General features: G+C 36.1%; 1 protein-coding gene across 1 annotated transcript; it reads left to right on the top strand.

The window, feature by feature from the left end:
- Window positions 1–8,456: 8,456 nt before the first annotated feature.
- LOC125217068 (histidine kinase 5-like) lies at window positions 8,457–13,935 on the top strand. Its single transcript, XM_048118892.1, has 13 exons — window positions 8,457–8,740; window positions 9,203–10,106; window positions 10,295–10,351; window positions 10,525–10,752; window positions 10,856–10,949; window positions 11,031–11,237; window positions 11,335–11,465; window positions 11,554–11,603; window positions 11,924–12,267; window positions 12,369–12,472; window positions 12,659–13,372; window positions 13,465–13,641; window positions 13,716–13,935. The coding sequence occupies exons 2-13, from the start codon at window positions 9,375–9,377 to the stop codon at window positions 13,839–13,841; spliced, it is 2,964 nt and encodes a 987-aa protein (XP_047974849.1). The 5' UTR covers window positions 8,457–8,740; window positions 9,203–9,374; the 3' UTR covers window positions 13,842–13,935.
- Window positions 13,936–14,452: the final 517 nt, after the last annotated feature.

The following is a 14,452-nucleotide window of genomic DNA, read 5'->3' on the forward strand; positions in this document are numbered from 1 at the left end:
GGTGCTGACGATGACTTTGTAAACGATCGTGAATTTTACGACCAATTTCAGAAATTGTTGGGTTGACTAAAAACCTTGTTGTTTTCTCATTACTACTTTTTTACTTTCTTGAATATTATGTACGGGAGATTCATCAGTTAAATTTTATTAAAAATCAAAGTAAATCTCAGTCATTGGATATAGTGATGTAATCGTTATATTAATGTCACGTGTCATCTAATAATGTAGATTGTGTAGTCTAATAACATAGTCCGACTAATAATGTAATGTGCTTTAGTCTAATAATATAGATTGTGCGGTCTAATAATTCCAGTTAATAATGTAACACTTTTAGTGTAATAATGTAGCTCGGATATTATGATCACAACCATCCAATTTAAGGATCCATGGCTGAGATTTGATTTGATTTGATTTTTACAAAATTTGCCAAATGGCCCCTATTATGTATACTTCATAATAATTTATTAGGATATTAATCTTAATATTCATATATTTTAGACAAGTATTTTCTATGAATTATTTTGAACATGGTCTTAAAAATTAAAAAAAATATGAGTGTGCAGTTTTACTGACTCGAATAGAAAATTTTTAGCAGATTAGTATGTTATATTATTTGTTACTATGTCTTAATTCAAGTATTTCTAGAATTCTGTCTTGAAGAATGATTCGTACAGTCGTACTTAATATTGACATTAATATTAAATCTTATGAAGAATGACTCGTATAGTCGTACTTGACATTGACATTAATATTATTGAACATATTTACGTAGAGTGGTCATGATTTAATATAAATATTGAGGATATGAATTTAACATCATCCATCATAATTATCACATAAAATTTACATCAATTTGAAGGGGAAAGAAAAAGAGGATGAATACCTTATACGTCCAAAATTTTGACGAGAAGCCTTTGAAGAGAAGTTGATGATATGGAGTATGGACTAAAATTAGTGAAGGGTAGTGCTTGATTGAACTTTATTTATATAGTTTCTCCAACACAGATTAATCTTCATAAACGCTATCGAGATCAAGATAATTATAAAACTTAATTTTAGAAATACTCTCGGAAACAAATTCTAGTAGGAGTAGTATGTCACTGCTGTGTAAATATTTTCAGAAATTCTAATAATAAAAAAAATTATTTACTAGATTTTATAGGTGATTCTGGCATCACGTGCCTATAACTTAAATTCCATTTACATTATTCGAAATCTTAAGATATTCTTTCGATAATTTTCTACATATCTTTAATTATAGAATTATGTGATGAAATTCAGTTTAGATGATAAAGAAATTAATTAAAGATACAACGTGTATCACATAATTACTCCATATCGCAGATGGAGAAATTAATAAGCAAAATTTATGATATTCATGAGGATGCTGCGCAAAAGGGCAAACCAGCCAAATCAAATCTATCCCTAAATTAGGGCATCATATATCATATTCAAAATATTATGTCTGGGATATAGGGAGTATATAACCAGTTATGGTTTACTCATCATTACAACATTGCATGGGTAACTGAATTTCTTTTGTTGCATTGTGATTATGATCAAGTGCGCTTTACTGTTAAACAACTTTTGTAGCTACATAGTTGTAACTCTTTTTTCTTTTTTTAATTTGATCATGATTTGGATTGGGATAATTCAGAATTACATGAGTTGGTGGTACAATATTGATTCGTGTTCCATTGCTAATTAATTGATTAATTAGATTGCAAATCCAAATGGGACTAGGCTTTGGTGGGGCCTCGTAACAAATTCCGGAGTGGTGTTGTCCACTATAATCTACCTCATTGTAATTATTTAATATTTTTCTATAGTATTATTATATTCCATTCTTACATTAATTTCTGATTAGTATATATGGATACCCGAAAAATAAATACTGAATAGTATGTTTCACAATTCATATCTGATAATAAAATTGGTGCTCATTATTGGATATACTATGATTTTCATATTAAGTGTGGATGCGACATAGTTTCTCAATGATTTATACAATTCTCTAGTTTATGTTGTTCATACATAGACTTTCCATCCCTAACAATTTTTGTCTTATTAATTTATTAACTATGTGACATGTCCATTTTCCCATCATTAACAATATGTCTTGGCCAAAAAAGACAAACAAAGAAACAAATGACATCATTAAATAAGATTTATTCCGGGTTTCATGGTTTGTGTTTTGGCTTTGGACTATTAAGGGCCCATTTAACTCTAATTACGATTTGTTTGTATGGCTACACCTTTTTTGAAATAGCAATTTGCCCATTTTATTTTAACAGATAGCTCCTCCACAAAATTATAATATTTAGAATTAAGGGGTTTAAAATTTGAGTATTTAAAATTATCAGGAGATCATATGGTATGACGGGAAATGAATTCACAGGTTTGGCATATGTTTCAAAGGGGTAAAAGTTATTAGTACTACTATTATTTAAGAGAAAAATGAGAAGAAAAGAATATAATACTACTGATGGGAGTAATCAATTGCTAACTCATCATTTAATTGCTAACTACAACTAATTTAAGGTCATAGGATTTTAGAAAACGTGTGGTCTACAATTTGCCACATGTAATTTTCGTTTTTATTAATAAAATCAAAAAAGATAAAAAAATCCAAATTAGGATTTTGGATAAAAATGTCAATATAGTGTTTCGAAAATATCAACACAATGCTTTGAGAATGTCAACACAATGCTTTAAGAATATTAACCCATTGCTTATATTGACATTCTATATGTATTATATTGACATATTTTATATAGTATGTTGACATTTCTGCTTGTACGAAAATTTTTGAATTTTTTTTAAAATTTTGACGTCGGAATATATGCATGTAGGATATCGTTGGAATCCTTATGAAACTATCTTTAATTTGATATATGTTATATGAATTTAGAGTTTTGAGATTTCTTTTAAAAGTTAGTTATAAATAAACATGTAGTTAATTGACATTAAGACCCCTATTGATATTTTTTGGAATTAATCATATGACCTTATTGACCTTTTTCGTTGATCGTATTGACATTTAGGGATTAATGATCTAAGCCCTTAATTTGAATATCTAATGACTATTATTTAATTGAAGTTAGCAATTAAATTATAAGTTAGCAATATAACACTCCACATGCTACTAATTCGAAAGAGTTTAAAAGGAATTAAAAAATATGTATATAACAAACTGTGATAGTCTCAATGATGAGTAATTTGCATCTGTAGAGATCAACTGTTTATATAACCTGAAAAGTCCTCACAGCTTAATAGATTAATATTCTCCTTTTTGTTGCTTATAAATGACACTAATTAATGCCAGATTCTTTTTTATGTTAAAAACTAATCTCAAATGCCAAGCACTTAGGATTAGCTAATTAATTAAGTTTTAATTGGCATAATTAGACAGCTTAATTTCTCAATTGGAGACTTACAACGCATTAAAATATGCATTAAAATAGTACTCCCTCCGTCCCACAAAGATTGTCCCACTTTGACCGGACACGAGTTTTAAAAAATGTAATGGAAAGTGAGTTGAAAAAGTTAGTGGAACGTGAGTCCTACTTTTATATATTAGTTTTATAATAAAATGTGAGTAGAAATGAGTTAGTGGAATATGGGGTCCACTATCAAAAATGGTAAAAAGTGAAATGGGACAAACTTTGTGGGACAGACCGAAATAAAAAAATGGGACAATCTTTGTGGGACGGAGGGAGTAGTATGAAAGGGTCCTCGATACATATGTTAGAGCATCCGCAATGGCAAATAGGCCAGCCATAGGCCGACCATTCTCTCCCCTGCCACGTCAAGCAACACTCAAAAAAACCCTGCGCACATCAGATTTAGGCCAGCCATAGGCCGGCCGCAATAAAAATAATTCAAAATACACTACATTTACGGAATTAAAATACGGAATTATATTTACGACACATATACGGGAAAAATAATCCATTCCATTAAAAAAAAAAAAAGTACAAATATTTTAAAAAAAAAAATACATGATTTTTTACTAAAAAAAAGGGGCTTCAACACACGGGCCCCGCCGCTCTCTACTCCTCGTCGCCGTCTCCGTCGTCGTCGCCGCCCCGCTGCCGCTGCCGCCACCCGTGGTATCGAGCCCACGTCGGAACCCGCAAGCCGTGCCCTCGCGGCGGCTAAATCGGCACGCATGCTCTCGAGCATCTCCTGAAGAAACATCTTCTCCGTGGGGTCTGTGGCGGCCCTCCACTCTCTGTAAGACCTTGTACATCTGATCCCGCGTATGGTTACGCGAATGGAGAGTGTACTCGAGTGGGGCGGGTGGGAGGGCGGAGGCGGCTGCTGCTGCCGCCGTAGTCGCCGCTATAGTTCGCTCGGCTCTGCTTCTTCGGCCACCCGGCGTCGCCCCGCCGAAACTTCTCGGAGTCCTTCGGCGAACAAGAAGCACTCCCGAAGGTGAACTCCTTATACGCCCCCTCCACGGGGAAGCCGGCTCGCGGCTATCCTCCGAGAGCGTCCTCCTCGGTCTGCCCACTCTTGAGCCGACGGAGGGCGTTGGCGTCCAAGTTCGCAAAACGGCCCACCGCGGCCCTGGTGCGCTTCCCACCCCTTCCGGACCTCCTCGTTGCGAAGTCATTCCCCGTGGGCAAGTGCCTCCCTATGTGCTAGCTCTGATCTTCGCCCACGTGTTGACGCACCAGCTGGTTGTTCGCAGCTGCTGGTCGTCACACCCACCTCCAACCACCCCCACGGCCACCCCAACGTACTCGGCCTCTCCGTCCACTTCCTCTCCGGGTCGGGGTGTGGTCAGCGACGGGGCTGCGATGACTCGCCGGCCGCCCGCGCTCCCCCCTCGTCTTCTTCGGGCGCGCCCGCCTCGCCGGGACCGGGAGTATCCGGATCATCGAGATCGATCCCCATGTCATGCAATGACAAAAGGTCATCGCCAGTGAACTGCGTCTCCACCGGGGTCGAGCGTGTGAGACGAAGCCGTCAAAAAATCAAGAGATGGCCCGATATACCGAGTCCCTCCGGTGACCACACCCTTACGCAATCCCCACGCAATCCCCGGGATACATACCATGCTGCACCCCCCGCTAGCCCCCGCCCTGCCACATCATCCCCATCACTGGCTGCGGCATCATCCGGCCAGCGCATCTAGGGCATACCCCCATCCCTCGGCGCCGGCGACCGCCGCTCCCCTGACGCCAAGGTCATCCCCACGGCATACCCTCCGACCATCCCACCAGGCATACCCCGGCGCACCAGCCATCATCTCCATCATCGATTCCAAGGGATGTTAAATCCCGGGCCCATCTCGCCCCATCCGAGGATCCACCGACAGTGCTTGTGGGAGGTCACGAAAGCCACTCGTCGGCTAGAAATTTGGACTCGTTGTTGTGATCCATCGCTCGATAATTAGGGTTTAGAATTCTATATAATAAAATTCTATCGTATTTTAATTCATTGAGAAATATGAAATAAACTTCTATTCTCATTCTTGTTCCAAAAACCCTAGAACTTTAACTAGGGAATTATCTATTTTGCTCCGTTCAATCTTCGCGTACTCTACAACCCTCTCGATAGGGAACTTAACCCCTATCAATTGGTGCTTTCATGGAGAGCACGCGAAGATTTAACGTAGCAAAAGTGATAATTCCCTAGTTGAAGTTCTAGGGTTTTTGAAACAAGAATGAGAATAGAAGTTTATTTCACATTTCTCAATGAATTAAAATATGTTAGAATTCTAAACCCTAACATATGTCTTGCTAATCAAGAAACATAATTAAAATAAAAGATTACAAAAATATATAGAAAATAAATAAAGATAACTCACTAAAATAAAAGATACGCTAAAATATTGGAGATGATCTTCGGCGAGATTTGCTAGATCGAGGACCCTATCATAGTACTACTAACAATATTGCGTACATCATATATCTTCAATCTATTACTACCTCTGTCCACCAAAATTTGTCCCATTTTTCCATTTTTGTCCGTCCCCCAAAATTTGTCCAATTTCACTTTTACCATTTTTGGTAGTGGACCTTATATTCCACTAATTCATTCCTACTCACATTTTATTATAAAACTAATATATAAAAGTAGGACCCACACTTCACTAACTTTTTCAACTCATTCATTCCTACTCACATTTTATTATAAAACTAATATATAAAAGTAGGACCCACACTTCACTAACTTTTTCAACTCACTTTCCATTACATTACTTAAAACCCATGCCGGATCAAAGTGAGACAAATTTTGGTGGATTGAACTAGTATATTAATAATATCTAACCCAATGATTGGGCCTTTAGATTCTCTTTTACAAAATAAATTATTGCATTAAAAAATATGGGTAACTGCCCTTAATTGGGTCAATTCTTCTTCTTATTTATCATAATTTTTAAAACTAAAATGAAAATTCACAAAGCTTTAATTTTTTTTCTCACTAGTTACGTTGAAATTGAAGGACAGAAAAGCCTAGGGCAAAAACGTCTGACGATGTAAATGATGTAATTTTACTTAAACCACTATATTTTGTGATTTATTCTATAAAGTCTAAAATATGTCATTTATTAAGGACTAATTTCTTCTTAAACCACGATATTTTAAGATTTATTCTATAAAGTTTAAAATATGAAGGACGAATCACGAAGTTTAAAATCACATCCATGTCCAATAATCGCGTAAATTGAACAGTATATTAATAGCTTTATCACATCAATGAAACTTGTTACTTACATCTACTTACACACTTTTTTAGTTTGGTCGGTTGATACATACTATAGCTTATAATATTGTGAATTACCAATGATTAGTTGACAAATTAATACAGTATATAATTGGTGTCAGGAAATATAATTATTATTCCTTTGTTCTTATTAAGATAACTACGAATGTTCTTTGACTGCCTTTTCAGGCATGTTATAGAGCATATATTTTCATTTAATATTGGTTATTTTTATTTAATTTTTCAAATAAGTTCTTAAGAATAATCAGTAAATGTATTACAGTAATCTTTCAAAAAGTAATCAGTAAATATATTTTATTAGAAGAATGGAGAACTAAATATAAATTATAAACTGAAACTACAAATAATTGCTCAGCTCAGGTTCAGATTACCAATCATTATAAAACGCAATTAAATAAAATTAGACATTTTTGGGTATTAGTAGTATTTTATACAAAGACGATTCCCCGACCAAGTGACCGACTTTTAAGTTTTTTATAATGTTGTTCATATATTTAAAATTAAAATTAGTATATTTATATGCATGAGCAGATGAACTACTATATTAGTATTTTGAAACAACTTGTACCGTGACCACACCCTATTTTATTTCGATGGCCATTCACAAATAATCTAAACTTTATAGAAAAATAGATGACAAGGTCACTCAATAATTATGACAAGCACTTGGTGTTATAAAAAAAATCCACCCATAATATATACAACCGTGAGCTAAATGTTACGTATATCGGTATATAATTTAATGGATTTAAATGTATCCGTTTAATAATATCTATAATTAATTGTCAGAGTTCTATTTTTTTTATAATTATTTATAACACGAAAAGCGTGATTCCACCGTATTTTGAAAATGGAAAAATTGTCAATAAAATTGCAATTTGTTTGACTTTTGATTGTCCCGCGACTTACAAAGTTAGATAATTAAATCAAAACTTATAACTCTGTTACAATTGTCTAATAACTTAAAATTATCTACGAGTGACATTATATTTAATAACATGACGTTGTGATGTAGTATTAGAGAATGAAAAAAATGATGGAATATAATAATTGAATGTGACATTATTTAATGACATGACATTTTGATGTGGTATTACAGAATTAAAAAAACGAAGGATGATCCAATCAAGAACGTTTTTCTTTTGGAAAAAACCCTAAATCTGAAAATGATGAAATGGAACGACATCGTTTCAGTAAGGATCACCTATAAGATCTCCTACTACATCTCCTGCTATACGCACACAAACATGAGTGATGGACTCCACAATCACTTATCATGTTTGTGGGTACATAGTAGGAGATGTTATAAGTGATCCTTAAGACGTTTTGAGGGTGTTGAGATGACGGTGTTTTAAATAAATGACGCCACGTAGGAAAACATAGGCGTCCACGTCACCACGGAATCACCGAAAATTGAAAGTTATGAGACAATTACGGAAGTGTTATAAGCAATGATTCAATTAGCTAACTTGTGGGATAAATTAGAAAGCATCTAAAAATTGTGATTTAATTAACAATATTTCTTCTAAAATTGATACTACAAATTTTGCGCCGTCGACAAAACGCCACCTCTCTCACACACACGGCACACACACTTCTCTCTTTACAATCTCCATGCAACACACTCTCTCCGCAGTAGGGGAAAGGGGAGAGAGAAACAAACAAGCAAACAGTTTATTTCTCATAAAAAAATTGCTCATCGCCGCTGCTATAAGAGAAACCAAATCAACCATTTTTCAATCCATTAATAAACCCTCACATCACAATCACATGGCTTCGTCTTGATTTCATTTTCCGCACACACATTGTATACCAACAATCATGCTTTGATTCTTGTGTTTTCTTATTTCCAACACCCAACACCACATGCAGATGCAGTTCTCTCTCTGCATTTTCTATTCGCGCACAACTTTGGCTTTTTTTGCTCTTCCAAGAGACTCTTCCAGATCTACAGTGAACCAATTTTATTCTTCTATCAGACCGTCAGATTTTATTCATAAAGGTCAGCTTTATTCAGCTATTTGATTTTTATCCGTGAATTTTTATCATAATTTTGATTGTTAAGTTGTAACTGCATGTTCTTCATCATCATCGTCGAGTCAGTCAATGCTTGTCTACTCCTCTGCTTCTGCTTGTTTTCGAAAATTTCAACTGCAATTGGGTGGAACTTTGTTTGATTAAATACAGTGGATTAATGAAATTGAATTGCAACTCTGGTCCCCAAAATGTTTAGTTGAGGATCAAATCCATGAGTATTGTTGTTCGACATAATTACAAAGTTTGATGAACAACAATCACAAAAATCAAACAAAAATATATTGGCTGTGTATGTTTCCAGGCACTTATACCTCAAATTCAATAGTGCAAAATTAGTTGTTCATTAGTAGAATATACTGTTACTTTTGCGCTTTACAGATCATAAACTGCTTGTTTAATACCCTTCCTCTCTGTGTTTCTTTTTCAGGTTATAGTTGTAATTGATGCTATATTGCAGAATCTCACAATCAACACAGACTTCACTCTGATCCATCTCAAACCGACGATAACGTTTCAGACATAAGCTCATATTGCATTAGTGGCCTAACTTAGGCACTGATGCCTTTGCCTATCTTGGTTTGGAAATTTTGTAATCTTAAATGGTAGAAGAAACTATGGGTTGCGCTATTGAGACCGGCGAGTCAGAAGAGATGGACATAGTCCTCTCTTCGATGTGGCCGGAGGACATGAATGAAGCCGGGAGGCAGTTCAATGTGGAGAGGCCAGGAGTGGATAAAGACATGCTGGAGGAGGTGACCATCAAGAGGGAGCCTGACATAGTTGATTTCAAGCATCTCATGGAACTCGCTAGCTACACTGAAAAGGGGAACTGGCAGCTGGCTAATTTGGTGAGGAATTGGGAATACAAGCAGGAGAACGCTGTGCGCCTCCTGAGGGAAGAGCTTGACACCCTCAGCAGGCAGCAGCGACAAGCTGAGCTCAAGAAGTTGGAGATATTGGAGGAACATCGGTTTGAAAGAGATGGGTATGGTGGAAACAAGCGTCCCATCTCCATTCTTGATGAGAATCTCAAGTACTTGTATCAAGATGCTCCGAGGAGGAAGCGTGACACTGTCTTCCAAGATGAGAAAATAAGTGTAGATGCTGAATATGACAGTGTGGTTTACTGGAAGCAACATGCTATGAATCTAGAGAAACTCCTAGAGGCTAGCATTAGACGAGAGCAAGTGTTGATGGGGAAATTGCAGGAGAGTATTGAGAAACTGGAAAAGCAGTCGACCCCCGTTGAGGAACTGTCACAGGTTTTGAATAGAGCAGATAATTTCTTGCATTTCGTCTTGCAGAATGCTCCAGTTGTCATAGGCCATCAGGTATATTATCCTCATATTTTCTATTTGTTTTATTTCCTTACTTCATCATTGAGTAAGCACCATAAACTTTGTAAGTTAACGTATCTAGTGCTAGGAATTCATTTATCATGTATTTACAAACTTCTGATTTTACATTAGCAACTAATGGTTTTCTCATAGTGACTGACCAAGTGCTCCACATTTTCCAGGATAAAGATCTGCGCTACCGGTTCATCTTTAACCATTTTCCGAGTTTGAACGAGGAGGTAAATTGGCAATATCTTACAGTCTCTTGAACTGACTGTTTTAACTTCAAGAATTCCATAACTTCGACTGCTGAGAATCAAAGTTCATCTTTTGGTCTAAAATTTTTATGTGGTGTTGCATATTTTCCTGAATCAACTGCTAGAATGATTCCTCAGAGTAACTAATTTTACAGGATATCATAGGCAAAACAGATGTTGAGATCTTCACCGGCTCTGGTGTAAAGGAATCCCAAGACTTTAAACAAGAAGTGCTGGAAAGAGGATTACCTGCAAAGAGAGAAATAACATTTGAAACTGAGCTGTTTGGATCAAAAACCTTCTTAATCTACGTAGAACCGGTTTTCAGCAAGGCTGGAGAGACAATTGGTGTAAATTATATGGGAATGGAAGTGACTGATCAGGTCAGTTCCATTCTTTACCCTTTTCCTTCCCATAACTTGTTTATTTATCTATAATTCCAATAACTTTTTGTTCTGTTAATTTATCTTTCTTGATGTATTTCAGGTGCGAAAAAGAGAAAAGATGGCAAAGATTAGAGAAGAGATGGCTGTACAAAAAGCTAAGGAGACGGAGCTCAACAAAACAATTCATATCACAGGTAACCAAATTTTGGCTGTGATTTCAAGAACCGGCTGTAGATATAGTGCTAACTAATTTTCTCTTGGTAACATTCTTGCAGAGGAATCAATGCGAGCGAAAGAAATGTTGGCTACCATGTCTCATGAGATAAGATCTCCTCTATCCGGAGTCGTAAGCATGGCTGAGATTCTTTCCAATACTAAGCTCGACAAAGAGCAGAGACAGCAGGTGAACGTGATGATGTCTTCTGGTGATTTAGTTCTTCGAATAATCAATGACATCCTTGATCTTTCTAAGGTTGAGTCAGGTGGGAGTTTATATCTTTTCTCATAAATTCATCTTTGTTCCATCGTCTAAATTAATATATGGAACTAAAATTAGAATCTCACCACTTTGTTTTTTAGGAGCTATGAAACTGGAAGCTGCAAAATTTAGACCAAGAGAGGTAGTTAAACATGTGTTGCAGACAGCAGCTGCATCACTACAGAAATTACTAACCTTAGAAGGAAATGTAGCAGATGATGTTCCTGTGGAGGTAAATGATATTGATCCTAACGGTATTCAAGAGCGAATGGTTTAATTTGTAGACTGGATTATATTAATGGAAACTGCCTATTTTTCAGGTGATCGGAGATGTTCTAAGGATTCGCCAGATTCTAACAAACTTGGTCAGGTGCTTACAGGACTTTCTCGTACATGCATATTACATGCACACAGTTTATGCTATAACAATATTGATAATGATACTTGAATCATATATGAAAAAGTTTTTTCTAGAATAAATATAGTTAAATCTAAAGCTCACTTTCTAAACTTTTATGGACTTACTGACTCAGAGACCTTATGTTACATATCCTCTCAATGCAAAAGTATTTAGATTTTTAGTTTTGAGTTATGCATGCTTTATTTGTACTAGTGATTATTAATCTACTATATTACACCATAGACAAGCTGATTTATGTATAAAGATATCCGTGTTTTAATGTTTAACAGCAATGCCATCAAATTCACTCGCGAGGGCAAGGTTGGGATAAAGCTTTATGTAGTGCCAGAGCCGCACATTTTAAGCAATCAAAAGTCTTGGAAAGCTCCTGCAGATCAGTCCTCTAATTCATCAAACACAAGAAAAGACTCATCCGTGAGTCGAAGCCAGAGGGGCAGTCATGGATGTCATGAGGAAGAAGGTATTGGTGTAAAAAATGAATTAAAAAACATGCTCAATGATCAAGAGAGAGATGGGACACCAACGGAAGAAGAAAAAGCTAGCCATTCTAATCCTCAAGAATCAGTAGTGTGGATTCGGTGTGATGTTTATGACACGGGGATCGGAATACCAGGTATGTGCTCAAATTCATGGTTCTATTTTTTGCTTCCATTTTCAAACTCATTTGATGGGAACTGAATATGATAATCGCCTCTGTTGATCCTTATGTGACAGAACATGCGATTCCCACTCTGTTCAAGAAATACACGCAAGCAGGAGCGGATACTGCTAGAAAGTACGGTGGGACAGGATTAGGACTTGCAATCTGTAAACAATTGGTGAGTTATCATCACCTTAAAATTTTGATTCGAGTTTCTCCTTCTCAAGAAGTTGATCTTCCTTAGACATAATGACTAGACTAACAGGCTTTCTAGATGGTAGCTGAATTTTTCATCTACTTTTCTGCTGCTTCTACTTGTTTATTTCAAAATCACTGTTTTTACACATTTTTGTTTTGTGAATAGGTTGAGCTCATGGGTGGTCAACTAACTGTATCAAGTGTAGAAGACAAAGGGTCTACTTTCATGTTTATACTACCCTGTAAAGTTTCAGCAGTCTCTGATAGTTCAGACGAGCTCTCGGATATGGATAACCAAGAGGTCTCAGATGATGAAGATTTACATGCAGGAAGTTTTCTGTTTGAACCGCGCACTTTGGGTTCTTTACTTTCGTCTCAAAGTTCCGGAAGGATCCAAAAGCTCTCGCCAATCACCTATGGCGTTGATCCCACTCAGAATTACGATGGTTTGTTGGAGGATTCTTCGTCACCCTCTAGTAGCATTACATGTCAGGAGATGAGTTCAGAGGAAGATGCATATTTAGCTGCCATGGACACATCTTTGGAAGTTAATGTTTCACCGAACCGGAGCTTAAATTCGGATAACTTAGATTCAGCTGAAATGAATGAACAGACACACTGCTGTAGTGAAATATCCCAGCCAAGCATTACCCAAGAAAGATGTCAAGCTGAGGGAAGTTCCGAGTGTTCTTCCAGAAAGAACAATGAAGGTCAAAAGGCTGAGGTCAAACCGAAGATTCTTCTCGTGGAAGATAACAAGATCAACGTGATTGTTGCCAAGTCAATGATGAAGCAGTTGGGACACAACATAGATATTGTCAATAACGGAGCAGAAGCTGTGCGTGCAGTTCAGTGCAAAGACTACGATCTCATTCTAATGGTATGCTTAAAACTAGAGCAATAAGTATAAAACTGCAACATGGTTTTCTGGTCCTTTTTATTTTGATTAATTAATAATTGTTGATATCACAGGATGTATGCATGCCAGTAATGGATGGACTTCAAGCCACAAGATTGATACGATCTTTTGAGGAAACAGGTAGTTGGGACGATGCAGTGAAAGCAGGAGTCGAGCTGCAGTTACCACCCCAACATTCTTCCCCAAAATTTCAACAGGAAATACCAAGAAAGAGGACACCAATCATTGCAGTAAGCACTTGATTTTCTTGTACTGTTATTTTGTTCGTCGATCAAATGCTCTAAAATCTATTGATCTTCTGCAGATGACAGCAAACGCATTATCAGAGAGTGCTGATGATTGTTTTGCTAATGGTATGGATTCATTTGTATCAAAGCCGGTTAATTTCCAGAACTTGAAGCAGTGTTTGCAGCAATATATACCAGAGTAGTAATAGTAGTACTAGTCGTAGTAGCAGCTGTAAATGGTAAGCATCATGTATAGAAAAGAAATGAGTTAGGGAAGTTTTGACATCAATGTATAGCATCTGCAGAATCTTATATACAGTGCAGAATAGTAGTAGTATGATTTTATTAATTTAGTATAATATCATCAACCGTCATGATCTCGTCAATCTTTCTTTCTATTTATATATTTATCTTTACAATAAAATCATAACAATATTAACAATTCTTTCCATATAAATATCAAATCAGAAATCACAATTAAAATATACTCCCTCCGTTTTCTAATAAGAGTCCTATTTGATTTGATCACGAATTTTCATGTAAAGAAAAATAGTTTGAATAAAGTTAGTATAATATAGATCCCATAATATATATCGGTTGGTGGAATATATGATTTCTTATTATTTATGATAAAAGTGAACATGACTATTAATAAGGGACGGAAATGACAAAATAAAACTTCAATGGAAGGGGACGACGGAGGGGGTAACTAATACTCCTACTACTATTTTGTTAAGAAAATAAACATTTTCACAATTGAAAAAAATATTTGCAACATACAGGGGCAGAGTGTGATCAATTTCTAACTTTCTTA

The sequence above is a fragment of the Salvia hispanica genome, chromosome 3, assembly GCF_023119035.1.
Source record: "Salvia hispanica cultivar TCC Black 2014 chromosome 3, UniMelb_Shisp_WGS_1.0, whole genome shotgun sequence".
NCBI classification, from domain to species: Eukaryota; Viridiplantae; Streptophyta; class Magnoliopsida; order Lamiales; family Lamiaceae; genus Salvia; species Salvia hispanica.

Excerpts from the sequence above, each read along its gene's own strand:
- LOC125217068 (XM_048118892.1), top strand. The coding sequence starts at position 9,375 with ATGGTAGAAGAAACTATGGGTTGCGCTATTGAGACCGGCGAGTCAGAA. Across the intron at positions 11,466-11,553 it reads CAGATGATGTTCCTGTGGAG|GTGATCGGAGATGTTCTAAG; the intron begins GTAAATGATATT and ends CCTATTTTTCAG. Across the intron at positions 12,473-12,658 it reads TTGCAATCTGTAAACAATTG|GTTGAGCTCATGGGTGGTCA; the intron begins GTGAGTTATCAT and ends TTTTGTGAATAG.